Source organism: Phalangium opilio, unplaced genomic scaffold (genome assembly GCF_054372755.1).
Source record: "Phalangium opilio isolate 3A_F unplaced genomic scaffold, DU_Popi_V2 ptg000009l_1, whole genome shotgun sequence".
NCBI classification, from domain to species: domain Eukaryota; kingdom Metazoa; phylum Arthropoda; class Arachnida; order Opiliones; family Phalangiidae; genus Phalangium; species Phalangium opilio.
In genome coordinates, this window is record NW_028324146.1 from 3,069,452 (window position 1) to 3,097,398 (window position 27,947).

Sequence of the window (27,947 nt, forward strand, 5' to 3'; positions counted from 1 at the left end):
TGCTTTCTGTTTTGAATTGTGGGTTTCTTTTATGCATTTTGTCCGCCTGGGCTACCAAACGTGAACCACTAAGGCTTAGCTCAGTTTTATAATTTTCTGGTTTTAAGTCACAATAACAACTCTTATCTTTAGTATTCTTTATCAATATCGGCAAATTGCATTGAGTTGCTGCATTTTTTTGCCTCAGTACTGACACAAACGCCATGATTTAATGCCCAATAGGGCCAAAAGCCCAAAACATAAACATTCACGACTTAAACACTCCCTGGGTGAAAAAGCAGCCGACGCCTCGAGGATATGGAGGAAGGATGCGAGCTGGAGAGCAGGCTGGGAAATAAGGATATTTTTTAAACTAGTCCTTTGGACCAGTGACCCCCTAGTGTCTGAAATTATTTACTGGTCTCCGGACTGGTCCCAGCCTTTGCTCTCCAATAGATTTGCAATTGATAAACTGGTCCCGAGGACCAGTAACCCCCACTTCTTGAATTAAAAAACTAGTCCAAGCAATTAATAAACTGGTTTTGGACCAGAGGAAGTGTGCTATTTCCCAGCCTGCTGGAGAGGCCAACTAATAAGCGCGCGAGAAGCCAAAAAGGGACACGGTGGCGCCGCCAGACGGCGAGTAAAGTAACTAAAGTTTGAAATAAAATTCAAAACCATGGCGGGAACAACAAATCGAAACATGTGGTCAATAAATGATTGCAGTGCTCCTAACTGAGTGGCTTCGTGGCGGACGTAGTGGGGAGAGCGACTTGGAAGAGTAGCGTTTCGTGGAAACTGATGGGTGACGTCTATTAGGGACCTCTATCCAGAACAGCGCAAAGCTCTTTCAGAAAATACGCGCGCTGTCTACTGAAGGCCAACTTGGAGTTTACATCAGTAATTGGTTAAGGTTGTTTTCTTTTAAAAAAATTGCATTCGGCATAGTGTATCAGTTGTCAGATTTTTCAAACGTTGAAAATTTATGTAAGATTAACGGATAACTTTTGGTAAGTCTTGGTGAAGATTTTGAGCTTCTTCTATTAGTCTTATTGATGGTAACGAGAGATTTTTGTTTAATGGTATAAAAACTATTTATGTGTCTCAACTCTCAATGTATTTGTAATCTAGTTACAATTCCGTTTGTGCACTTCTAAAATGAAGTTAAAGTACGAAATCGTCACAACGAAAACATTTAATTATAAAAAAGTTCATAACACGCGGATTTTAAAGGGGAATAAAAATTAGGAATTGAAAGGAAAATGGAAATATTAATAGTTCCCCCTAAAAATCATCAAGTGCTTCAAAAACGCATAATTTTAAATACTTTTAAAATCAATTAATCTCGATAGATTTATTTTTAAATGATTAATGATTGTGGTCTTGTAGTTATTTAGGAGTAGGCTGGTAATGAAAATTGAAGAGGCAAATAGTATGCTACAAGGGGTTTCAAGTATCTTCCGTCAATTTTAAATTAATTTTCATATGAATGATAGATTGTTAGGTAAATTGTCATCGTTTCGTTCTGCAATGTGTATTTACAGCGATAGTGTAGCATCAGATAGTCTTGCATTTGAATATTAAGATCAAAATTTCGAAGCATTTTAACTTTGAGGTCTTATATTTGGTTTACGTTAATTCAGTGTACACGATTTTTTTTTTTAAAAATTAACTAGTGTTTTGAACAACCGTAAAGGTTTTTCTAAAATTTAAAAGTTTAAAACAAACAAAAAAAATTATTGCAGACAAGGGAGTAAACGTTAATCTCCCGGTAATAGCGCAGCGACGCTTCGTTTACTCTTATTCAGTGTACCTGAATTAACTTTGTCATTTGTGTTTTGAATAACCGTAAAGGTATTATTAAAATGTAAACGTTTAAAACATAAACAAAGCATTTAATTGGATAACAGAGAGAGTATTTTTATGTATCCTACCAATACCGCGTCGACTTGATTAAAGTGGAATTTTAAATTTTAATATTTCAATACATAAAGGAAAACAGAAGTTTTACGTTAGTGGTCTGGAAACCTTACAGCGACGAGCTTGAAATATAAATCGCTCCAAAGATTGTTGAGTTATTCATCTTCAAATGGGTTCGTTCACTTTGGATGACTTTTGCAAATCTCCATTTTGGGTATGTTAGATGTGCTATTATTTTACCAAAGTTCTGGTTATCAGGGCCGTCGAGAGACTTTGCGGGCCCCGGGAAAGGTTGTGGGTCGGGCCCCTATTATATTGGGAGGGACAAATCTAGGTGCACTGTAGTGGGTCGGCCAAATTTAGCACTCCATGCTCTCGCCAAAAGCACTCCAAAGACTCTTTTCTCGTAGCAACTTAGGCATATTATATAAAAAAGGACTTGGTTTGCCCAAGCCTAAAAAACAAAACGATAAGAGTTTTTTCCAGTTGACTGAAGCGCGGATATTTTATTTTTCTATATAATTTTAAAGACAATCTGTATTTTACTACTCTTTAATTCAATCTCCTGATTTTACTGGTAATGGATTTATTTCCTATAAATTAATTGAAATAAAATATCTTATCTCAGATTTTTCAACAACAATTCCATTTTCGTAAAAATTTTATCATGAAAAATCTGAGATAAGTAATATTTTATTTCAATTAATTTATAGGAAATAAATCCATTACCAGTAAAATCAGGAGATTGAATTAAAGAGTAGTAAAATACAGATTGTCTTTAAAATTATATAGAAAAATAAAATATCCGCGCTTCAGTCAACTGGAAAAAACTCTTTATCGTTTTGTTTTTTAGGCTTGGGCAAACCAAGTCCTTTTTTATATAATATCTGTTCCTTCAGTCTTTATTTGTATTAATCTATTATAAAATAATATTTGCCTGAAATTCGAAATTTTTCACTTCTAGGACGAGGTTAAAAATGGTTCTACACTTCTACTAATTCTTATATGATACGGCTCACAATTCGTTTTAGAACCCGAGCTTTATAGTCAACTTCAAAACAAGCCTGCCACGATTTTTAAACTATCAAAGCCGTATCTTTTACAGTCCACTTTACGATTGCAATTATCCATGACATTGCGTGCACTGCCCTTGTACGTTTACAGTGATTGGCACCGTGGACGGTTATTTTAATTAAAATACCTAGGCCACAGGTCCAGTTTTAAAAATATCCTTATTTCCAACACTGATCCATCTATCCTTCCAGCTTTCACAATCACCCATTGCATAGACTCACTCAATAGTCTGCCTAAGCATGGATTTATAATAGAAGCTTACGCTTCCTGGATATTTCACTCACCATAAAACGCGCACAACATTTATTCCTCGTCTGAAATAGTACCAGCCTGGCACGCGCGTTTGTGACGTAGAATTTGAGGCAAATTCAGAGGGGGGTTGAAGTTTTTCACGTGATCGAGTTCTAATTTTGAATAGCGCGCGCGAAATTATTTTTAGAAAAGCGCGCGCGCACGCGCGCCGAAAGAAAAAAGTTTGCCTCAATTTCTACGTCATCAGCCCCCAGTCCCCACCCGCGCGAATTTTTGTGACATAAATGTGTTTAAAATCAAAATGCCTTACTGAAGGCTACAGGGAAATATCCATGAAGCGTAAGCTTCTATTATAAATCCATGGCCTGAGTAAGGCAACTTAAGCCTTGGACGAAACTAACATCAAAAATATAAATTAAAAAGGTATCTTAAGTATAGAATTTCAACCGAGACACATAATTAAACGAAAATTAGACCCGCCAGAGAAGTTTTTAATAAATATAGTGTTATATTTATTGAAAAATATCAAGTTAAAGTTTCAAGGCGGTGAAATGGCAAATTAGCGTCGTCTACTGTAGAGTAACGAACAATTAGCGTCGTCTGCTGTAGAATAATCTTTCGAGGTACTTATATTTTTAATTAAATTAACATACTTAGACTTAATTAAATTTGATGAAACTTGAAAAAGGCACACCTTGAATAGTTACTTGTTAATTTAAAAGTATTCCGAAAGCTAACTTCCATGTAGTTTTTAAATGATTCGATGTACAGGAGCACCAAAAACCCCATGTTATTCCTATGGGAAAATCGGCGAAAATCTGTGAATTTTCATTTAACATTACGGGAGGGTGTGGGATCTTATCTAGAAGGGCCTACCGGCCCTCTAGAATTTAGCCCCGGTATCTTCGTTTTGGTTAAAAGTAGAAGTCTGAATTTTCATTAACTAATAGTAATGACAACGCTTACCTCTTACGCCAAATTACAAGTTTGTACCTAATATAGTTTACGAAATATCTTAAGTCAAATTTTCATTATTTCACTCAACGACCGATCACGAAAATTCTAAGGTACTTTTGAAGAGGTAGAAACTAGAGATGGCCGATACCAGGCTTAACCCGATACCGATCGATACCGGTACAAACATGAACCGATACCGATCGATACCGATATTTACTCACTATGATCCAAAACCCGATACTTCAACCGATACCGATATGGTATCGGTTCATCCCTACAGGCGCGTACTAAGAAAGATTTTCGCTTATTAGTTGTTAGATAACTGAATTCAGGTACTTTTTGTATAAATGAGAACTCGTCACGATTGAAATTCATAGAAATGAGACATTATCACCATCATTACGTTACTAAAAGACCTAAAAATGTCATGTAGCGCCATATAACGCATTTTAAACGAGTATCGGTTTAGTATCGGTATCGAACCAACCGATCCGATAATATCGGGAAACCCCGAGTATCGGTACCGGTTCATCCCTAGTAGAAACTAAAAATTTGGGATTTATTTAGTATTTAATTTATAAAGCAAGAGAAAATTTAAAAATAGTGAAATTTCTTTAAATGGTTTTTTGTTCACACTTATTACCTATAAAAAGATGTGAGGTCCTAACAAAACATTAAAGTGCAAAAATATGCAAAGCTTCGTTTTGAAACTGCTCCACCGTATATAACTTCTGAGACCCAATATACAGCCAAGTTCAATATAAATATTTTTAAACTTTCTACACTTTTTATAAAACATTATGCCACTTGGCTATAGCACAGCAATAATGAGATAATATTAACAATATCACCAATATTATAACAAAGTGAAATTGTGCATGCAGCCATGCACAGAATTTTATTTAAAACTTGGATGTAAAAGGGATCTCAGAACATTATACCGTGTAGCAGGTCTAAAGCGAAGCTTGTCATATTTTGAATGTTACTGTTTTAGTACGGATAACTAGTTTAAAAGTTCATTGAACTTAAAATTATGGTACTCTTTAGGCTTTTTTAATTTTAACTCACAAAATATCAAGTTACAATTAAGCAACCTTTTTATGACGCTGTATGTACAAGGTCAAGATGTTGTGTTGTTAAATTATTAGATTACTTTGCCTAAACCCATAACCATAAACTTTGAAGTTAGAAAGCTGTTGGTATATGACTTATTAGCTTATGATCAATTTAATAATATTTATGGCTGCCCGATCGTCCACAGCCAAGGAACAACTGTAAAAGTTTTTCCAAGGGTGATTCCCGTGTGAAACCTCCGTTTATATTTTACTTTTAGTGATTCATGCTAGTGGGAAAAGGGGAGAATAAGGGACAGAGCATTTTAAGAGAAGGCTCAAGTTATAAAACTACCACTCTTCATTCTCTTTTTGCGTTTTACTGTTTAAGCTCTAGTTGAAGATAACATTTTTTATATTTTTTTATGTTTATATTATTACAACCATTATCCACTAGAATTAACAAAGGTCGAGGTCCGGCCGGGCCCCCGAGAGCAACGGGTCCCGGGAAAATGGACCGAATTTCCCCCTCTCTCGACGGCCCTGCTGCTTATAGCGTTTGTATTTTAGAGTTTTTGTGTGAATTTTATAACAGGATACCAATTTGACATGGTACACTGATAACCCGGATTTCACGCCATGCTTCCAAAAAACTATTTTGGTATGGGTGCCGCCAGCGCTATTGTGGTTGTCTCTGCCTCTAGAACTGTCGCTAATCACCAAGTCGTATCGCCGAAGCGTTCCTTATTCCAGAAGTAATATAAGAAACCTCCCTACGGGAGGGAAGTATACAAGGCGCCATAGCCATAACGTTAAAACACGCGATACATCCTCGAAACGCCAAATACCATATTCAGACACTATTGCTCATGGACAAGGTACGGTAGTCCTTCGATATGGTCGTTGGAAAAGGAAAGAGGAAAAAGCGCTTCAAACTAGTGTAGTCTGCTTAGCCGTCTGTCGTAAGAAACAGATGATTCCTGATTTTACTAATAAATATTCACATACGGTTATTTCGAAACAAAAATCTAGTTTGAAGATGATGAAAATTATGAATACAAGAATAAAATTTCGAGATAGATAATAACACCATTTTAAAATCTATCTATGTATAGTGTTAGTCATGTACCTTGGCTAGGTAAGGATTTAATTAAAATTTTATGCAAAGACCTGTGAAAATCCTATAATCTAGTCACTGCCTGTCTATTAATGATTTATTATCATCAAAATCTAAAAATACTGCATGAATTATTTCATTGAAAAAGTTTAAAATTACAATGAGTTTGTGAAATTGACGAACTTAAGCAGCCGACGCAATCACTTAAGCAGCCGACGCAATCGCTTAAGCAGCCGACGCAATCGACTAAGCAGCCGACGCAATCGCTTAAGCAGCCGACGCAAACGCGAGATCAGAGAATGTATTCCTACGCTCTACGCGGCGCGGCCCTATTTTTTAAACGTTGTTTACGGCCGTATAAGTGCGCGGGGACATTCGCGGTACGAGGATGTATCGCAAAAAATTCGCCTTTGAATACTTTCCTCCCGAAGGGAGGTTTCTTATATTACTTTTGCTTATTCTTATCTAGCAATTGCGAAATGTGTGAGTTATTCTTATCTCATTCAGCACCTTTGTAGGACATGAAGTGAGTTCATTTGGCGTTAAGCAGGTTGTGGTGGAACCGAAAAATTAAAAGTCGGTCACAAAATAAAGAAATAGCTCCCTCGTTTGTCGTTACAATTTCTCGCCAAAAGTTCTAAATTAAAAACTTCATTTTTCTGGTCATTTTACACAATTTCATCATTTCCCTTACTATGCCCAGCAAAATATTCAATACCCGTTTAAAACACCTATTTCAAGCGATTGTGAAATCGTATTAAAGGCGAGACACCTGTGTAAGGTGACTGACGTCATCGAACAGTGATTGGCTCGTTGCCGGTGTTTACGCCTCGCTCGGCCAAAAAGATAAAATCTTCCTACACGACCGAAATTTCGCCGCCAAGTCGTCGGACGCCGACGAAATTTTCGGTCTTTGTCGTCAATTTTAGCCCTAAATTCGCCCTTATTATCATTGTAAATATTCGTCTCGATCGACTTGCTTTAGTAGCGAAAAACTATAAAGCTCCCAAATCATCTTTAGGATTTAAATAAGAAAAATAGCCACAAATGAACTATTTTTTGCTATCTTCTATCTTTTCCAGATTCATTTATATGTAAATCAGAAATAAATTTGAAAATTATGTCTACGTTATAAGTCCCTTAGTAATCAATTTATCATGATGCGACAAAACTGGTATCTCATAGTAGGCCAGTTAAAATCTAGCATAGATTACTTCGAGCCTAGCTCGATGTCGAATGATTCTACTAAGTATTGAAAGATAATTTTAGTCATCCCTCTTCCAAAAGATTGATTTTTCAAGTGTTTCAAGCTTAGAATACAAACGATGTTTCAAATTTGTCTGTTTAGGCTTTACGAAAGCTCAAAGTTAAGTTTCCTATCAAATATAAAAGCTGATTATCTCGAGCTCCGATTTACATACCCCCACCACGACGTAAAGCACGTAATCTACAGTATATCTATATAAATCAAAGTCCTGACTGACTGATAATCAACGCCCAGCCCAAACCGCTTGCCCTAGAAGGCTGAAAATTTGCAGGAACGTTACTCATAAGTAGTAGGCGCGTACTAAGAAAGATTTTTCCAATCCGCCTCCATCTTAAAAAAAGGCGACCAGAAATGTAAAAAATCTTCTCTATGCAACAAAGTCCGCGCGTTTCAACCGATTTCGCAAATATTTAGTACACTGGTTTCCTTTAACCTATAGACGGGCTGAAAGGTCTTTCGGGTTCGATTTGTTGCCATCTTTTAAAATGGCGGCCAGAAATTTAAAAACCCTTCTATATGTCCGCGTGGAAAGTAATAAAAATTGTCCTGACGGGCAACGCCGAGTGCCTTCGCTCCTAGGGAGCTACAAAAATATTAGTCATCAGTAAAATCTACCCATTCTTTATATCATTTTGATGGAAGTTCTTATTACACGCGAGCGACGCCGCGGGTAACAGCTAGTCTTTCTATAAACCATTATAACATTCAAGAAATTTCAAGCAGTTTCATTGGGTTAGGCCTCTCCGCGATGATAATATTTTTATACATTTTAAATGTTTTTGTTCGAGCTTTAGTTGATTTATATTTCTTTGATATTGTTTGAATCCTTTTTTCGGTATTTTCAATAACCATGAGTTAAAAAGTTACATCTACATTCTGATCCCACACGCCTGTGAATTGGTTTTTTTACTATGAAGTCTAGAACAGTTATAACTCAATTTCTCGTGGCACGCTCCATGTCGAATGAAATATATCTCGAGATTTGATAAAATTTGCCCGCGATGTGAAAATCGTGGTGCGAGACAGGGCGTTACGCGATTGGTCGGAGCTCATAATTTCAAATTATCCTTAAAATCTGATCCTAATTTGAATTTTAAAATCATTCGGAGACTATTTCCTGAATGCTTCACTGTACAGAATGATCTTATAATTAGAAGAAGGATCGATAAAAAATCACTTGATTTTCCACTTCAACCTCCCTAGAAAATTAAGATATGTTACCGATTATTGGAAATTAAGAAATCGGCATCGAACAGAATTTTTTTCAAATAATTGATGTTTTATAATCATGTCTTCGAAATTAAAATTTGAATGTCTGTTACTTCAGGCAATCAACTTTCTGCACTTATCTTTTACACTTTACAGTTTTTGTTAATAAAGAGTTTTGACATTTCAAAGTTGGGTTTAACGTTGCAACTACGAATTGTCATTAGCTCGTCATTATAAACACACGCAGAAAGTTGCAATGAGAGGTTATTATCTTGTTATACGAAATAACAGCTTCTTCTCCCTTTCCGGAAAATACGGGGCTTCGTAAAATATTCATAATAATTTATACTGGTTCTGCCTTGTGGTGTTTTCAGCTCCTGGTTTCGTTACTCGGTGCAGTTAGCATTATAAAATTAGGGACACAAATTTATAACGGAAATTTTGAAGTCATTGACAATGTGGCGGTCGTCCTCCAATTCGGAACTTACGTAAGAGAATTTTGGAAATTAAAATTACGTTTCGAGTAACTACTGATGAAATAAAATGAAATATGGCTTTTCAGATCCTAGCTTTATTTCTCGTTATTTTTGGCAGAGGCGGTGGCCCATTGCTGTCTGGAATCCTAACATTATTCTGGTTTCTCTTAACGCTAACGGACACGATTACGTTGAGATCCTTAATCATGAAGTACTATGTAGAAGTTCGTAAATACGTATATTTACATTTTATAATAGTGTTAGCGTGATATAAAGGTTTCTTTACTGAACCCGGAGGTGAAAATACTTAACACCCTAGAATGGACTTGAACAACCGATTTTAGATCACCGTCCCTAAGCTCTATCTGAGCTACTGAAGCTTATAATTGAGTAGCAACAGTAACATCATTGAGATAACCTACAAGCTTATCATCTCGGTTTAATCGGTCAATGGTTCATTGTACCTTTTTTTCCCGGTATTGGCTTACGCATCCAAGTCAAGATATTATAACCTTGTAAGTTATGTCAATGATGTTACTGTAGCGGCTCAAACAAAGGCTTCAGTAGCTCAGATGGTTAGAGCATTGGGACGGTAAAGTAATTTGCACCTCAGGATTTTAAAATAAAACTGCTAATGGAGCCTGTAAATGTTTTACAACTCTTGAATTGAAGGACATAAAAGTATTTAACATTTTTCAGAATCACAAAGGTGATTATTTCGAATTGGTAGTGGAGTCTATAATTTACCCTTTATTAGTTGCTACCCTTGTATTACATACATTGACTGACAGCGCTCCGCACTGCGAAAAACATTCTTACTCTATAGAAGGGAAGTCGGTAATGTTCGAAACCGTTTTTCATATTTTTATGTAATTCAGGTTCGAATACATAGACATTTTTACTTGGAATCTTGAAGCGGCGAAGGGCCCATGCTAATATCTGTTTGAAGGTAACGGAAAGGTTTTAAAACTTAACCGAAAGCTTCTGCTTGGTGCAGAAATAGCCGAGAACTTACTAGGTTTTTGACGTTTTAGAAACGCAAATTTCTCTAACTCGTAACTGTGCATTGAAAACGAATGTTCAATTAATTTTCCCATTAAACCCCAAGTCTTATAATTTTGATGTTTTGGGTAGCTCTGGAGATGTTAACAATCGGGTTCGGTGCATGTCTATGCAGGGTGGTGAAGTAGTTAGCACTTTCGATCCCGGACTGTGGAACCCGGTGAAAAACCTGGGTACAAACCCTTCTGCGTAGAGTTTGCAAGTTCTCTCCCCATTTGTTAAAGGGGTTTTCCTCCGCGGTCAGGGTGAGAAATAAGGCGGTGGCACTGGGCAAATGACCAGTTTAAAAATTGCTTTGACCAGTTTATTTATTAAATGCCTGGGGGTCCAGTGGCCACCGTGACCACTTTTTAAATTCCCCCTCTTTAGTAAAAAATAAATTCCCAGTAGTGGGTTATAGAAATTAATCCATTCCACTGCAGCTCATACAGTATGTAGAAATATTAAGTGGTCATTGACCAGTTTTTTAATTAAAACCCTTGGGCTCTACTGGTCAAATGACCAGTTTAAAAAAATTCCTTATTTCTCACCCTGTCCGCGGTCTTTACATCAAAACTTGCTGAGGTTAATGGTAATAGTATAGGGCGCTCTCTTGGCCACCACCCCTCTATGCATTGAAATCGTGACCCAGTGAAATAGCCCTCTGGGTGTTATCAGGACTGTACAGTATGGAGGGGTTGGAATGGCTAAGGTCAAATCCTAATCGGCATGAAATGATCTTGGAAACAACTGGCGTGGCTTAATTTACGCTAGTGACGTCATAGCCTGACGTAAAAGTCGTATTTACCACTTAAATTATTTTCATTCATTCATTGGCTACCAAAAAAACTTGTTTGCTGCCTATATAGGCTGAGAGAATCGAATATGAACGCGAACGGGGGCCAATCAGCGCATTTAACTTTAAAAAATCTAAAAGGTCACTTCTGCCATGCTTTTTTTTTAACGAGTCATGACATTTTTCGCCTTCGGTAGACAGCTAAACAGACGTAGGGGAAGGAGCTACACTTCTAAAAAAAGGACTCGCCTTATGTTTCCACCATCAAGGGTACAACGAGAGCCCCCTTAGCCATTCCAGCCCCCATACATTCCTGGTGTTATGGACACGCAATAAAAGTCAGAAAAAATGTCACGTGATTGCTACTTTCAAATGAATTATTGGGTGACGATTTCTACACCTCCTCCCATTTAATTCAAGCAGTAAGGCTCAGAAAATGGCCTTTCAAAGATTCAAAGTAGTTGAAATCTATGTATTCCTGGTTCGATAATGGTTACTTTACTTTTCGCTTCTCTTTATAAATGCATGAAGTGACATACTCATCTAACATTTAAATTTATGATTCTATTACAATTCTTTGTCACAAATATTATATTAAAATTAAGAAATCAAGAGAAGATGATGCATCGTTTTGTTCACGCGTGATATATTCATGGCTTACAAGGTAGATCTTTTACAATTTTACACTAGCAATAATTACAGCCAAGATGATTTTACTCTGTGCTTATAGTTTAACTATATACAAAGTCTTACTTTTAATCGAATTTTAGCACCCTGTGGAAAGGCTGGAAGAAAAATCTGGAGCCATCGGACGTGTTCGAGCTAGATCATTGGGAGCAAGCTCTGACCGTCTCAAGCATTTTTGAAAAACATTGGAAACCTCAAGCTAAGATTAGAAGTGATGGCAACGAAATGGAAATGAAAAGGCTTTCGAAAGAATCAAGCAGAAAAAAAGATCTTAGCGATTCAATCACTTGGCCTTTATTTAAGACAATTGGCCTTTGCTGTATTGTTGGAGTGGTCTTGCAAATTCTATCTGACGTAGTGTCTATAGCATTTCCCTTATTGATAGGGTAAATACTATTACTTTTTCGGTTATATACGCAACATCATAATTTGTTTAGTGATTGTGGTTAAATTTAAATGAAAAAACTATGATGTATGTATACATATCTTCCACATTGGCTCCAAGTACAATCTGAAGCACAGTGAAAGGTGCACTGACCAGGAAAATAAAATTTTTCGTTATGAAAAATATCTTTAGCAGTTGTGGACGAAAATAACTAGTTCGTTCATTTTACTTGTCAGTTCCATTATTGATTTCTCTACAAGTGACGATCCTTTATGGAAGGGGATTTTCTACGCTTGCCTTTGCGGTTCGGCCGGTATTGCTCAATCTCTGTTGCAAGAAGGAAGCGCCATTTTCCACATCAAACTAGGACTGAGACTAAAATCTGCCACAATGCACGCTCTTTATAAGAAAGTAATTTAGTGTTTTCTTGGTAGTGATTTGTATGATACTCTAGTTCATTAACGAGATTTGTCGAAGTAGACATTTCGTTTGACGAGTAGCGATCGACGTGACCTGACGATAGGCGAAATACTAAACACGATGTACGTCGACACGAACAGATTTCAAATTCTGTCGTCGCAACTGAGCCTCTTGTGGTCGGTCCCGGTACAAATAATTCTGTGCTTCACCTTCCTCTATCAAGAATTGGGTTATTCAGCCTTTGCAGGCGTCGTACCTATTGTCATTCTTCTTCCTCTGAACTATTTCAGCACAAAGAAATACAAAGAAATACAGGTAACAGTTACTTAGTTAAAACACCAATAGTCCGTATTGCGAACCCATAAACGGTTAAAACACTATAAGCATAGGTTATTAAAAACCCAAGATAGCAAGCACCTATGAATCGTTATCAACTAAGAATACGAAAGAAATCGGAAACTCTGCTCTCATTCTTGATATTACAATGAATTTATTCATTTAATGAATTAATTCATGATATTAAACTGAGAGCTAGAAATTAATTTTACTAATTTTAAAGGGATTTAGATTGTGCTATGCAGGGGCGAGGCTTATATCAAGCTTATCTTCCTTCAGCATGATTGAATTTCGTAGCGTTATCAGTGATTACAGTCAAGTGACATTCCCCATCACTACTCTAGGAAATAGTTACTTACTACTTCGAAATACATGCCCCTACATAACGCGTTGTAAATCCCTTTGAAAGAATCTTTCAAAAACCCCTGGGAACTAGCATCTGCCATTGGTTATAAGGTTCGGGATAGTAGCACCCACGAGCAGTGGTGGTAGGAGAATCGTACCGACAAAATCACAACCTTCCTCCTCGGCTGTGTGCTGAGGTAGGTGCACACATGCTCGTGAGATACAGAAACGACTGCAGTCATGAGTTAATAATATGTTAGCACCCTATAAGTTACTCAGGCAATTCATTTTTATACTCCAGCGTTTTCTCCTGCGCCGCCGGCTTCCCAATTATATGCGACGCTCTGCGGCCGCCACGTGAACGAAAATCTTATTTGCTCTTCTTTCCGGTTTTTCCCCGGAAGCGCGTCTAGTGGAAGCTAGCCAATGATATCGGAGCTATTTAAGCTGCCGAATATTTTTCTCAGTAGCCTCGGTTAAAAAACAGTCAGAAAAAGAGATCTGTGGATTGGATTTAGCTCAGTTGTATAATTTTCTTGTTTCAAGTCACTATAACAACTCTTGTCTTTAGCATTCTTTATCAATATCAGCAAATTGCATTGAGTTCCTGCATTTTTTTGTCTCAGTACTGACACAAACGCCATGATTTAATGTTAAATTGTTAAAACATAAACATTCACGACTAAAACACTCCCTTGGTGAAAAAGCAGCCGACGACTCGAGGTCGAGGAGCCGTACGAGCGGGATTTTTTTTTTCGACAAGAGAGAGCGCAACATTCGGCTTTTTTTCCCGCGCGGGCGAAATGAGAAGAAATCGCTGGATACATTACGCCTATGGAGCCTGAGTAACTTATAGGGAGCTAACATATTATTAACTCATGCTGCAGTTCAAAACACCTTCCCTCTTCGACTCTCCTCTCTCTACTTCCTCCATGATAACACCGATTCCCTCAAACTTTGTCGCCCAGAAGCTTGGTATACAGGAGTACGCCAAACTCAACCTGTTAACAATAGATGGTTGTGTTTTCCATCTAATTTATTAGGTTGATCTGATGAAGCTGAAGGACAACAGGATGAAAATGACGAGTGAAATTTTGAACGGAATCCGTGTCTGGAAGTTGTACGCCTGGGAAAGATCGTTCCAAAGAATCCTACTTGAAATCAGGAGAAAAGAAATAGGCCTAATGAAGAAACAATGCTTCTTTCAAGGAATAAATTTGTTCATAGCTTTAGTCATACCAGCTCTGGTATGAACTCAACTTTTAACCATAAGTATACGGCAAAGAAACACCATAGTATGAATGTCAGCGATGGTATTGGAACTAGGGTTCACTGAGAGAAAAATAACCAGTTTAAAATACAGGAAGTTCATGGAAACTGGTGTTTCCATGAATTTCTTGTCAAATTAACGGGATATTCCGTAATTCTAAAATATAGGTAGCAACATGTTATAAAAACAGGTTTTACGTTTGCCAAAACTGCATTTGTAGACTGGTGGTTTTAACTATCTTACCATTTGAAAACACACGTTTAAAACCAGTTAAAAATACAAGACATACATGTAAATAGCCAAGAAATTTTGCATGTTAATTATACCATTTTCATGTAATATTTACCGGGTCGGTGCCTCTCAGATTAACATTGAAAATGAGTATATTCTACAGCATTAGCTCATGTAACAATATCATGAGGGCTAATGATATATTTTACAGGATGAAAAACGTAACAATATCATGAGGGATATCGGTAGATTTTACAGGATGAAAAACGTAACAATATCATGAGGGATATCGGTAGATTTTACAGGATGAAAAACGTAACAATATCATGAGAGTTAATGATATATTTTACAGGGTGAAAAACGTAACAATATCATGAGGGCTAATGATATATTTTACAGGATGAAAAACGTAACAATATCATGAGGGATATTGGTAGATTTTACAGGATGAAAAACGTAACAATATCATGAGGGATATTGGTAGATTTTACAGGAACCAAACTGCATTTTTTAATAGGCGTAAATCAGTATATTCTATAGCATAGGCTCGTATAACAATATCATGAGGGATATTGGTGGATTTTACAGGAACAAAACTGCAATTTTTGAAAGTGCTACACTTGTATATTCTATAGCATACGCTCGTGTAACAATATCATGAGGGATATTGGTAGATTATACAGGAACCAAAACGCAATTTCAAAAAGGTGTCCCTTTATAGTGCATTAAAACCCTTGTTTTATTTAGCAGTACAAAAACGTAAACTCTGTGAAATATTCCAGTAAAACCTCCCTTGAGAAAGTAGATTAAATTGTCAGGTGTTAAACTGCATAAAATAAGTACAGCTTCTGTAAATACTACAAAAATACTTATGTCCAGGTAAAAATGCATTAAGAGAGTTGACTAGAATTTTAAATATATTCCCTGTAAATTTCTTAACTCAATTTTCTAAATGTTATGAACTAACATGGTATTTCCACACAAAGCTGTAAATTCCAAAGATATAAAGTTGAACTATTCGAGTTAACAGATAAATTAAACAAAGCCTGTTGGGTTTAATGAACAATTTCAGTTTACAATAATGAAACTGTAATTCAAAGAAACATGACATTTTATTTTGAAAAGTCTACATTTGGTTTATTTAGAAGAGCCCAAGGAATTCTGAAAAGACAAACAATAAAAAGTTTATTATGGAGGGAAAGGTACTATTTTCTAATTATTGGAAGGCCATTGTAAGAAAGTGGGGATCCTTAGCTTCGTATTAATTTAAATGATTCCATTTTCCTGATTTGTTTTCACGTCTTAAAACATAATTATTTAAAAATCGTTTAAGATATCAACCAGAGGTTTTTGAGACTAATTTTAGATAATTCATAAAGAAATTAATAAATGATTTACTACAGCCTAAAATCGTCAGTAGCGTAAGTTTGCAATCACACGCTTCAACAACCCGCATGGCACTACGTCTAAAGGGAGCGTGAAGTTCCCAGGAAACCATTTTTGAATCGATTTACTTTGTTAAAACTAAGTCTTCCGTTAATTGAAATATGACTTAAAATAAATCGATAAAAAAATTTCTTTGGGCAGTTTATGCTCTCTTAAGAAAAACTCACGCGAGCGCAGCATCAGTCTACACTGAGGCCATTTTGGTAAAACATTTTTGAAACTTTTAAAAATTTATTTAAAAATTTAGGATTGAAAATTTAACTTACAGATTGTTATTCAGTCCAATCGATGTGAGATACTTTGTTCATTAACCCAGTGAGTTTTGAATTAATTGCAGTCTTAATCGTTGTACTATTTGTACTTATTTTTGCCAAATACCTGAAAATTAAATATTCATTGATTTATCACAATGGCATGATCTCATTTGCCAATTCCGTTAAAGGGAGGGTGAAAAGGAAAATAAAGTGATTTCAGAAGAAAATAGGGGAAAGTACGTATCTCTAGCTTTAGCTAGTGCAAGTCAACCCTTTCTCGTAAAAAAGCACTTGACGGCCCAATATTTGAATTCATCCAATCAGAGAGAGGCAACTTTCCGAGGGAAATTTTCTTACATAGGCTACCACATGTAAAATAACTTATACATAATTTAATGTAACCCCAAAAATTTAATATTCCAAAACTAAAAATTCACACCTAAAATTTAAAAAATTAAAACCTAAAAAAACCCAAAAACTAACGTAAAAAAAATCTGTTTATCTTTCTAAAATCTAAAAAAGGGTACTTTTCCACTATTATAATCCCTATCGAAGCTGAATAGCGGGTTGGTTCGAGAGGCCAAGCACCTCTCTCTAAACAGAATTTATAGAAAGTGTGACCAGCCCGTAATTCCCCTCCGAGTGTGGAAAACTTTCCATTCGTAAATTTTCGACTCCCGCAGGGGAAACGGTTAGCGAGAACCGAGGGGTCGGGCACTAGCCAAAATCCCATACATTTTCATCGAAATTCCAAAATCTTTAGATACGTCCTATAGAATACAGAATTGACAAATGAAAATCCCTCCTACATTATATTGCTTTCAAAATTCCGAACACAAAAATGCCATATGTCCGACCCCTCGGCAAGAACCCTTCCAACTTTTCCTAGAAAATCGTCAAGGTTGCCCCATTGTTAGTCTCCAACTCTCGATGCCCCTTTTTTGCTGGAAGTCGGTCGTCGGTCTTTAAACCATATTAGAATAAAATCCGCGATTTCCCGCCAAAAACGCAATCATGAAATGGCGCAAAAAAAGCCTTAACTCGACGCCTCGCGAAATCCTACGAGATACGTACTTCACCCTATTGGCCCCATTAACTTACTCGATAACTTTTACAATTATGTAGGGGAATTATTGGATAATAATATTCATTACAAATCCTGTGGACTGGTACACTTTTTAGGTCCGTCCCCTCGCTTAAACCCACCTTAAAATAGTCCGCCGAACACAAAGGGAAATTAACTTACTCGATAACTTTTATAAATATGTAGGGGAAATTCACCCCTTTAATCTAGATTTGATACTACATCCCACTTTTCAAAGTTTCCGATTTTCCCCAAACACAACGAGATTAACATAATAATTTTTCTACAATATTTCCTTTTGTCGGCGGTTATGAACATTTTTGATTTAACTTAAGAGCTGTAATTAAAGTTCTGACATACCTTTCTATCCGTTGAAGCGAATTGAAGTTAGGTGAAAATAAAGTTGACTTGAAGGAAAAATTCCACCGTGAAGAATATACCATATGAGCACACTGGAATATTTAATAAATTATATACCGGTATATTTATATTAAAATCACATTTCTGGATATAATTATTTTTCGGATGCAGGTACCTTTTGAATAATTATAGACGTTTCCAACCAGGTTCCTTTTTCCAGAAGTAAGTCAAGATCTCAAGGACTGCGGCGGGTGACGACCGATCGCGGAACACTGCTAAACTAGGCTAGTTCCTCTTTACCCTTCTGCAAAATTGCCTTTGATTGTGCACTGGGCAGCTTTTCTTTGCTTATACAGAAAAGCATTCCCACGTGATTCCACAACCAGCTTTCTACACCAAACGCCCCCCCCCCCCACTTAACTCTCCAAAAAGAGGAATTTACCAATGCGTTAGAGGTATAGCTTAGTAGGAGGTCAAAACTTATACTGAAATTATATATATATATAAAAAAAGACTTGTATTGGCCAAGCCTTAAAAACAATCGATAAGGTGTTTTTTTCAGATGGCTGAAGGTTCGGATATTGTTTTTTCCCACATTAAAAAATTAAAGACAATCAATATTTTACCACTATTTAGAAATACAAAACTAGAAGGATCCAAGTTCCGACATATGGAAAACCGAAAAAACTCAAGCTTTTAAATAATACACATAACCCCAAATCCCTTTCAATCATACCAAAAGTAAAACCCTTAATAATTTTTAATACCCGTTATACAACAACAACAAAAGTCATAACTATTCGAAGTTGTTGCCGGATAAGAGCAAAATTTATTCCGTCAAATTTCGCCCAAAAGTAAAAATAAGCAAACTATTTAATTTGTATAAAAAAACATATAAAAGGGAAATTTATTGTTTCGGTGTTGGCGAGACAGTCAAAGGAAAATAAATTTTAACTTGTCATAGGTATTTCTTGAAAAAGTAAGACGAACAGAAAGTTAAAATTGTCAAATCACGGTTAAGTGAATGTTCCCGTTTTCGAGATTTATTATTTTTTTGTTTACTTTGTTTGTTGTTCAACTTGTTCCGATGCTACTTTTTTATTTTGTTATTTTTTACAAATTCTCTATTTCATACGTTTCACCACAACCTCCTGATCTCTTAGGCTTCACTCCTTGCTCAACCCTAGTGGGGGGTTTGTAACGATGAAATAGCGCTTCTATAGTTGCGTTGGAGATCTTCCGTGATTTCGCTTCTATGGTGGTTTTGAAGATATTCCCCTAAAAAACCCACACCTGAGAAGCGAAGGACTAACTAGCAAGAGCTTTTGTTTAGATTCTTGGAAGGAGGGATGTTATCGTAAACCATGTTAGCAGGGACTTTCACTGGCCTTAAAGGGAGGCTGAAGAGGAAAATGAAGTGATTTTTAATCGATTCTACTAATTATAAGACCTATCCTCGAGCCTATCCTGCATATAGCGAACAAAACTTCCAGGTCACGCGCTCAATGTCGCGTGCTACGGTTATTACATTACACGCAACATTTATCATATCTCGTGCTAAATAATGCTCGAAATAGAGCGTGCCACGTAACTTTTGTTCACTGAAAGGCAGAGCGTTACGCGATTGATCGGAGGGGCTTATTTAAAATTATTGATGAAATCTGAATCCATTTTTATTTTTAAAATCATTCAGAGGTATTTCCTGGATGTTTCACTATGCAGATAGGTCTTATTACTAGTAGAATAATCGATAAAAATAACTTATTTCCCACTTCACCCTCCCTTTAAAAGGTTTATTTCACGCTACTATTTGTGTGCCGGTCGAAAAGACTTTCCACAAATCATTGAAATATCTCTTAAAATGAATATATAAGGGGCATCTTATATATATATATATTATATCTCAATTAATTAAGCAGGATTAATTCTTTTTTGCGGAAACGGCAAGCCTTAGTGTTAAAAGTACAAGCATGAATCGTTTTTAAGGAGTTTAAGTTGGTCCCGTTGTAAAAACGGGAAGTGTTCCTTTAAATAACAGGTATTTTCAGTAAAGTCTTAAATACAGGCTTCATGTAAAAATACCGATAACAAGTAAAATTGAAACATCTTAGCATGTGTTTTCTTAAAATCAATCCTCATGAAGATTATACTAGGGTTATTTTGCGGAAACGACAAGCCTTAGTGTTAAAAGTACATGTATGAATCGTTTTCAACGAATTTATGTTGGTCCGGTTGTAAAAACGTGAAGTATTCCTTTAAAAAACAGGTATTTTCAGTAAAGTCTTAAATACAGACTTCATGTAAAAATACCGATAACAAGTAAAATTAACACATCTTAGCATGTGTTTTCTTAAAATCAATCCTCATGTAGAACATACTAGGGTTATTTTGCGGAAACGACAAGCCTTACTGTTAAATGTACATATATGAATCGTTTTCCACGAATTTATGTTGGTCCGGTTGTAAAAACGGGAAGTATTCCTTTAAAAAACAGGTATTTTCAGTAAAGTCTTAAATACAGACTTCATGTAAAAATACCGATAACAAGTAAAATTAACACATCTTAGCATGTGTTTTCTTAAAATCTATCCTCATGTAGAACATACTAGGGTTATTTTGCGGAAACGACAAGCCTTACTGTTAAAAGTACATGTATGAATCGTTTTCAACGAATTTATGTTGGTCCGGTTGTAAAAACGGGAAGTATTCCTTTAAAAAACAGGTATTTTCAGTAAAGTCTTAAATACAGACTTCATGTAAAAATACCGATAACAAGTAAAATTGACACATCTTAGCATGTGTTTTCTTAAAATCAATCCTCATGTAGAACATACTAGGGTTATTTTGCGGAAACGACAAGCCTTAGTGTTAAAAGTATAGGTCTTAAACGTTATTCATTAAATACTGTTAGTCACGTGGAAATAACTAAAGGTGGGTCTGCATAAAACACGATGATTTGCAGTGAAATCGTCATGACAAGTGTTTACGTAAATTTAACATGAATAATATTTGTTAAAACTACGATTTTTTCTCTCAGTGTTCAAGCTAGATTCTCACTCGACCAAGCAATACCAATGGAAATTACTCAGCCAACGGTAGAAATTTGAGCTTATAACGGACATCTGTTTTCTATCTTGGTGGCATTATTTTCATACGCCCTGGTAAACTACTTGTAACAGAAAATATCAAACTCAATAAAAAATGGCGGCCCTCGATCGATCCCGCGTACGCGTACGCTCTTGAAAGGTATGTCATCGTTCGTTCTATTAATTTAATTTTCAACCGACGTAACGCCGAACAAGACGAAAAAATAGAACACAAGTTACGGCCGACTGAACGATATTAACTTCCGTCGAGCTCGGCGAAAAATAAAATTCGGCTGAACCCCTTTCTGCTGGGTTTCCGTCGATTTTTCGATCGAGTGGGAATCTACCTCTATGAGACGAATGTGGTAATATGCGTAAAGAGGGAATGAATCCCCTGCTTTGAGGGGGATAATTTTGTAACAGAGGATACTGCACACAACGGTAGATGACATTTGTAGATGTATTGGAAGTTGCCATGTATGTGAAAGAAATTACTCATCGTTTACGTTATGATGGCTTTCGACAAATACAAATACGCGAATACTTTACATCAAACATTTCAGCGATCGAATGAGACAAATGCTCTTAAACCCCAACACTTTTACTTTCATATTGACTTCAAGTCCCTACAGTTACTTTTATAACTATTCAGATTACTTCACCGTGTTTCGCCATGTACGTTTTAATTGACGAAGATAACGTTCTCACCACGAGAAAAGCTTTCGTCTGCTGGCAGTTGGTACGATTGTTTATGGTGTCAATGGTAATGTTTCCGGATTTGATAAACACGTTAGTTATGGTAAGATAATATCGATGAAAAGCAAATTGAAGGGAGAGTCAAAAGATTATTTTAATTTGAATTGGGTAGGATTCCCTTTTGACCCTGCCTTAATTTACGTATCTTAAACGATACCAATGGAATAAGTTATTACAGACGCACGTTTCGGTAAGAAGAATTGCGAACTTGTTAAGTCGTGGGGAAACCAAAGATTACGTTGAAATAATACCTAGTGATTCCCAAAATTGTAAGTCATTTATTAACAATGTAAAAGGAAATAGGTAGTTCAGAGTTTGTCCTTCACAAACAAAGGAATTCAGGGTAATCGATTACAGTAACACGATCTTGATCCCGGGAAAAGAGATAATTGAAGGAAATTCATCTAAACTTAGGTTAGAAAATTCAGGGCATTGGGTTTGAAGAGAAAAAAATAGTTCTGGGTAAAATTAGCGCAATAATAAATTATAGAAGAACACCCTTCACATCCTTCAAACACTTAAAAGTGTTATTTGTAAAATAAGCCATTCAATTACTGATTGTTTTTCAAATCCCTATAAGAATAGAAGAGCTTTTTGATTGTTAACTGCCATCATTGAACTAGCCTCTCTCAGCTAACCAATTTCGACCAGTGATTGATCCATTAATTTCATTTGAATGGAAATTTCAGCAATTGAGATTAGCAAGGGACTGTTTACTTGGAAACCGAATGACTCAGCAGCCTCTTTGAAGGGCGTCAATTTCAAAGTATCCCGTGGTTTGTTGGTCGCCGTCGTGGGTCCGGTTGGTTGCGGCAAGTCTTCCCTCTTATCCGCTGTACTTTCTGAGATGGAGAAGATAGAGGGGGAAGTGAAAGTCGCCGGGAGAGTGGGATACGTTACTCAACAACCCTGGATCCAAAACACCTCACTTAGAAAGAATATACTCTTCGTCGACGACATGGACCAAGAAAGATACAGCAATGTCATACGCGCATGCGCCCTCCAAACAGATATCGAGCAGCTGCCCGCTGGCGACGAGACAGAAATCGGCGAAAGGGTACGTATCAATGGAAATATGATGTGGGGAAACTGCTAAAACATCAACACGAGTATCGTTTGTATTCAATTTCGCGCCAAAATGTGGCCACGCACATTTAAAAAGAGGGTTGGGATCTCCTTCACATGTGAAGAGTACTGTCGGTTAAGCGCAGTCGGTCTTAATAGAAAAAAAAGGGATATTTTCTAGCACAACGGACATATTTCTAATATGAGTAAAGCTGACGATTTTATACATGCTGATATAATTACAATAGGGTATTAATTTAAGTGGTGGTCAAAAGCAAAGGATCAACGTGGCCAGAGCAATTTATCGTAATGATGATGTCTACCTCTTGGATGATCCTTTGGGGGCCGTTGACTCACACGTAGCCAAACATCTTTTCAACGAAGTCATTGGTACAAAAGGATTACTTAGAAACAAAGTGAGTCTAATATTTGAAATTGAACAACAGCGTGACCAAAAGTTTCGTATTTGCGGATAAAAAAGTAATCAAAACATCGAAAACCAATAAAGAAACCCTGGATGAATTTATAAGAATCGCAAAATAGGACACTAGAAAGTTGCACCTTTTTGGAAATTCCTTCCTTGCTTGCTCCTCAAATTCTTATTCTTACAGACGAGAGTTTTGGTGACCCATAACTTGAGCTTTATACGAGAAGTGGACCAGATCTTCTTCATGAACAACGGACAAATCATCGAAAGCGGTACTTTTAACGAAATCATGAGCCGTCAGGGAATGGCGAGAGAGTATTTCGCGCAACACATGAGCAACGAGGATAGAGAAGAACCATCGTGAGTAAACGGGGACGCAGGTTGTATATTACTAACTAAACATAGCTCAACAATGAAAAAAAAGAAAGAGTTAATTGAGAGGAAATAAGGGTGTAGTGCAGAAAATAAGTAAGTGGACTGACTACCGCCATGTGGCGTGTACTGATGCCAATACTTTGAGCTATTTTGAGTCATTCTTTCAAATGAAGTATACTTGTGAAATTAAACACGTCTTGCTTATTTTTCATTTCTGGAAATGCATTTTTTTGTAGTAAGGTAATTGCTGAAGTTGAGAAATTTCATCGTACATCCAAAGGAAGAGTCTCGGTCGAAGATGAGGCGAACCTCATGACCAAAGAGACGCTTAAAGAAGGAATTGTACGTACTGTTCTTGGCTACTTGAGAACTAGAATTGTCTTCAGAAATATTTTCTAATGATAATTTCTTTTCGAATACGCAGACGTCTTTATCAGCGTATAACCAATACTTTAAAGCCTATGGGGTCATATGGTGTATTATGTTTGTGTTAACACAAGCCGTCGTCGCGATCTTTAATTTGGCGATAGTGTATTGGCTGTCGCTCTGGGGCTCAAACTCCAAGGAAGAATTTAAAGCGATCCCAAACTTGAAGGCAACCCGTATAGCGGTCTTTGTTGTCCTAGGTGTTAGCTACGCTATTATGGGATTTGCGAACGCGATCATCAACTTACTTCGCAGTCTAGGAGCGGCAAACTGTCTACACGAGAAGATGCTTGACAGCGTATCTCGTTCTCCCATGTCCTTTTTCGACACGACTCCAATTGGAAGAATACTCAATCGTTTCTCCCAAGACATCGACGCCCTCGACCAGCTAATAGCTCCATTTTTAAGATTAACAGTTGTGGGATTGGTATACGTAATACTTTTCACATTGGCAAATGCAATTTTTTTGCCGTTATTCATAGTTCCGTGCGTTGCTGTTACTGCTGGATACATTTTGTTTCAGGTAGGAACTCTACTTCCGCTTCATGTTTTGAGAAATAGTTCAACTTTGATTTATCCTCCCAGAAGGAAATTATAAATATCTAAAAATATTTCAAAAAGTTTCTATCGCTTAAAACAAATGCCAGCTTTTTTCAATGTCTCCAAAGCCAAGAACCAATAGGTAAACGTCCACGATGGCGGAACTAAAACTAGCCTCGGTTAAGCTTTGTGGGCCTGTTAACTCTAACTCCACCTCTCGACTATGTGATCATTCAGCGGCATTTGTTTGAGCCGAGAGTTGCTTTAAATTGACACAAGATGAAAAACGTTTTATTGGGTTTCAAAAGTCAATTAAGTTCATCCGTGTTGATTCTTAACAACCATAACCAAATAGTAGGGAAATCTATTCAATAAAATTTCACCTACTTAAAGTACTCGGTTTTGCAGTCCCTCTTCCTATTTAGTCTGTACTAAGCCTTTGACAGCGTCTCACCAGGCGTCACTTTACGGGAATCTATGACGTTGCACCTACGTCACTTCATGACAAGCTCTCAAGCATTTATTTATTTTTTATTTATTAAAAAGGCTCGTGGGATAGTGTCATGAAGCCACCAGCGATTGGGTACCACCCCCTTATACCAGTGACAAACTTATGGAACATATCTTATGAACCTATGGTATTATCGATTCTAATATAATTATTTTTCAATGTCTTTTGCAGCGTTTCTTGATGGCGAGCAATCGTCAATTCAAGCGTATAATTAGCTTGAGAAATTCCGTCTTGTTTTCGCACTTGGGGGGATCAGTTGATGGCAGCACTGTCATCAGGTCATGTCACGCCGAAGAGAAGTTCGAAGGGCACTTCCTGAAACTGATCGACGAATGCACTGCCGCTAATTATATGATGAGCATGGCACAAAGGTACTTCAGGCTGATACGGTCTTGAAAATGAACCGAACACATTTTAATTGTAACATTATAAGGCTAGTTTCCAAAGCAACACTTTTCGATTGTTGCAAGAGCGTTTCAACATTTTCGTTTTGCTTCAATTAAAGAGCTTAGACCAGCAAAACGAAGTCAAATTCGCAGTCTTCTTTTTTAAACAATTGAACCAATCTTCACAAAAAATATTATTTTATTAACTTGCAACCTCACCAGTCGACTTGTGGAGGCCTTCATATTGATTTACTCAGTTAAAAAATGCAATTTCTTTTCAGGTGGCTGACAATACGCTATAACCTCTTGGGCAATTGCTTGATGTTTTGCACCGCACTTTTTATTATTCTGAGCAAAGAGAGTCTTTCAACCAAATTTGTAGGAATGATCTTGGCTAATTCAGATATGGTAAGAGCTTCGATTCAATCCCGCCCACAAATGGTCCCTCCCTTTTCCAGTCAAAACTGGAGTTCGTAAGGAAATTTGAAGTGTCGGGGAATTTTTTCTTTCATAAGTTTAAGCAAAAACGGATATTGCAAACTGTGGGGTTCTAGAAACATTCCCTCCAATTATAAATATATTTAACTCACAATAGAACACACTAGAGAGTGCGAATTTTGAAATTATAAGCCACTCCATTCAAAATCAACAAAGTAGTAGAGGAGGGTAGGGCATTCGTTACGTCCACCCTCCTTTTTACGTTAATCCATTGGCGATCGGCTCTTACAGCTTCTACAAGTGGTGAAAATGTTTATCGCTGCCTCCACGGGTTTAGAAACAGCAATTGTCTCTATAGAAAGAATTGACGAATACTGCCATTTGGAATCCGAAGCCGAGTGGAAGATATTGAAATCTGAACCACCATCTGACTGGCCTCAACGAGGACAAATCATATTCCACAATTACAGCACTAGATATCGCGACGGTCTGGATTTAGTCTTGAAGAACATAGACGTCAGAATCGAGGCCGGTGAGAAGGTGGGCGTGGTAGGTCGAACAGGTGCTGGAAAGTCGTCGCTGACGCTGGCGCTCTTCCGTCTCATCGAGGGTGTGAAGGGTCAGATCGTGATAGACGGAGTGAAGGTGGACGGATTGGGCCTGTCGGATTTGCGATCGCGACTGACCATAATCCCCCAAGAGCCCGTCCTCTTTTCGGGTACGCTGAGACTCAACCTGGATCCCTTTGGGCAACAAGACGATCAGCGACTGTGGGCCGCCCTCGAACACTCTCATATGAAGTCATTCGTGGCGTCACTCGAGCATGGACTGGATCACCCCGTTGCCGAAGGTGGACAGAATCTGAGCGTCGGACAGCGTCAGTTGGTCTGCTTAGCTCGTGCTTTGTTGAGGAACACCAAGATTCTCATCTTGGACGAGGCGACGGCCTCAGTTGACATGGACACGGACGCTCTCATTCAAGAGACCATCAGGAAAGAATTCACCGACTCTACCATCATCAGCATTGCGCACAGAATAAACACCATCTTAGACTACGACAAGTAAGTACACCCACCTTTTAATCAAGCTCAGCCTATGCAGAAAAGGTATTGGTTAATTGCTTGTCTTTAAACTGTTTATAGAGTGATGGTTCTCGATCAAGGCCGAATTGCGGAATTTGACTCTCCACATGTTCTCTTGAAAAATGATCAATCATTGTTTTATGATTTGGCCAAAGATGCCCATGTAATCTAGACAACATTTATTTTATCCTTTGCAATCAATGTTATATAAAGATAAATATTTGTCTAATGAACAACCTGTATAGTCTTTTATTTTTACTGAAGGGTTTATAGAGCACATCATATGGTCGCGGGATTCACAATCGTAAAAACAAATTCTTGTACAAAGCACCAGATTTAGAATATGAACTATTTTAGAAAAATACTTACCTTCGTTCTATTGCCGAATTTTTATTTGCCCAAAATATTCCACTTGTCAAGATATTTTATACTGAAAAGATTTATACTGATAATTTTATTAGACACCATCCTCCCAAAAATCTAATAGACCCTTAAAGAAAATCGTTCAAATTTCCCAACCGTCTTTTGAGGATTGACAGAGCATTCTGGGTAATCAGTATATTAATCTGATTGGTTTAGACAGCTATGGGCCGATTTTGCGCAGTAGTGGCAAGGAAGTGTACTTTAAAAATTTAATGGCGGAACTTGGGAACTGAAGTTTCAGGTGAAAGTGATTTAGGAACTGTTTTAGAGCAGATTTCGCTTTACCACAAGCTCACAACGTAATTATCTTGTTGTTTTTCGCAATAGAATCTCAAATCGTAGAAAGATTAGGAGATTTCCAAAGCTTGTCATTGAAATTACACAGTTTTAGATTTTGCAAAGGCTTAGTAAAGTTTTTATAATTTATTCAACGAAACCTTTCGCCACTAGATGGCGTTGGTACTCTATTCCAAA

General features: G+C 37.1%; 2 protein-coding genes and 1 long non-coding RNA gene across 3 annotated transcripts; 2 read left to right on the forward strand and 1 right to left on the reverse strand.

The window, feature by feature from the left end:
* The first annotated feature begins 322 nt into the window (after positions 1-322).
* Positions 323-6,392, forward strand: LOC149713173 (uncharacterized). Its single transcript, XM_089846954.1, has 3 exons — positions 323-627; positions 706-2,113; positions 5,830-6,392. Exons 2-3 carry the CDS (start codon positions 2,069-2,071, stop codon positions 6,316-6,318), a joined length of 534 nt encoding a protein of 177 aa, XP_089703080.1. The 5' UTR covers positions 323-627; positions 706-2,068; the 3' UTR covers positions 6,319-6,392.
* On the forward strand, positions 6,342-27,286 carry LOC149713174 (ATP-binding cassette sub-family C member 1-like). Its single transcript, XM_089849467.1, has 21 exons — positions 6,342-6,372; positions 6,821-6,834; positions 9,202-9,315; positions 9,390-9,527; positions 10,003-10,140; positions 11,746-11,804; positions 11,911-12,213; positions 12,449-12,623; positions 12,693-12,947; positions 14,357-14,560; positions 21,697-21,843; positions 21,979-22,069; positions 22,490-22,857; positions 23,114-23,281; positions 23,477-23,652; positions 23,904-24,009; positions 24,092-24,616; positions 25,316-25,515; positions 25,812-25,938; positions 26,260-27,029; positions 27,111-27,286. The coding sequence occupies exons 1-21, from the start codon at positions 6,342-6,344 to the stop codon at positions 27,220-27,222; spliced, it is 4,221 nt and encodes a 1,406-aa protein (XP_089705593.1). The 3' UTR covers positions 27,223-27,286.
* LOC149713175 (uncharacterized) lies at positions 15,908-18,338 on the reverse strand. Its single transcript, XR_016370842.1, has 4 exons — positions 18,134-18,338; positions 17,959-18,050; positions 16,527-16,638; positions 15,908-15,975 (listed from the first exon to the last, which is right to left on the reverse strand). It is a non-coding gene; the product is annotated as an uncharacterized LOC149713175 (long non-coding RNA).
* Positions 27,287-27,947: the final 661 nt, after the last annotated feature.

What these genes read in the sequence shown, in the direction of transcription:
- LOC149713173 (XM_089846954.1), top strand. Translation starts at nt 2,069, where the DNA reads ATGGGTTCGTTCACTTTGGATGACTTTTGCAAATCTCCATTTTGG. An exon ending in TTTGCAAATCTCCATTTTGG is followed by an intron (nt 2,114 to 5,829) that starts GTATGTTAGATG and finishes ATTTTATAACAG; the next exon opens with GATACCAATTTGACATGGTA.
- LOC149713174 (XM_089849467.1), top strand. Translation starts at nt 6,342, where the DNA reads ATGTATAGTGTTAGTCATGTACCTTGGCTAG. An exon ending in TCCTCCAATTCGGAACTTAC is followed by an intron (nt 9,316 to 9,389) that starts GTAAGAGAATTT and finishes ATGGCTTTTCAG; the next exon opens with ATCCTAGCTTTATTTCTCGT. An exon ending in AAGGATTACTTAGAAACAAA is followed by an intron (nt 23,282 to 23,476) that starts GTGAGTCTAATA and finishes TTATTCTTACAG; the next exon opens with ACGAGAGTTTTGGTGACCCA.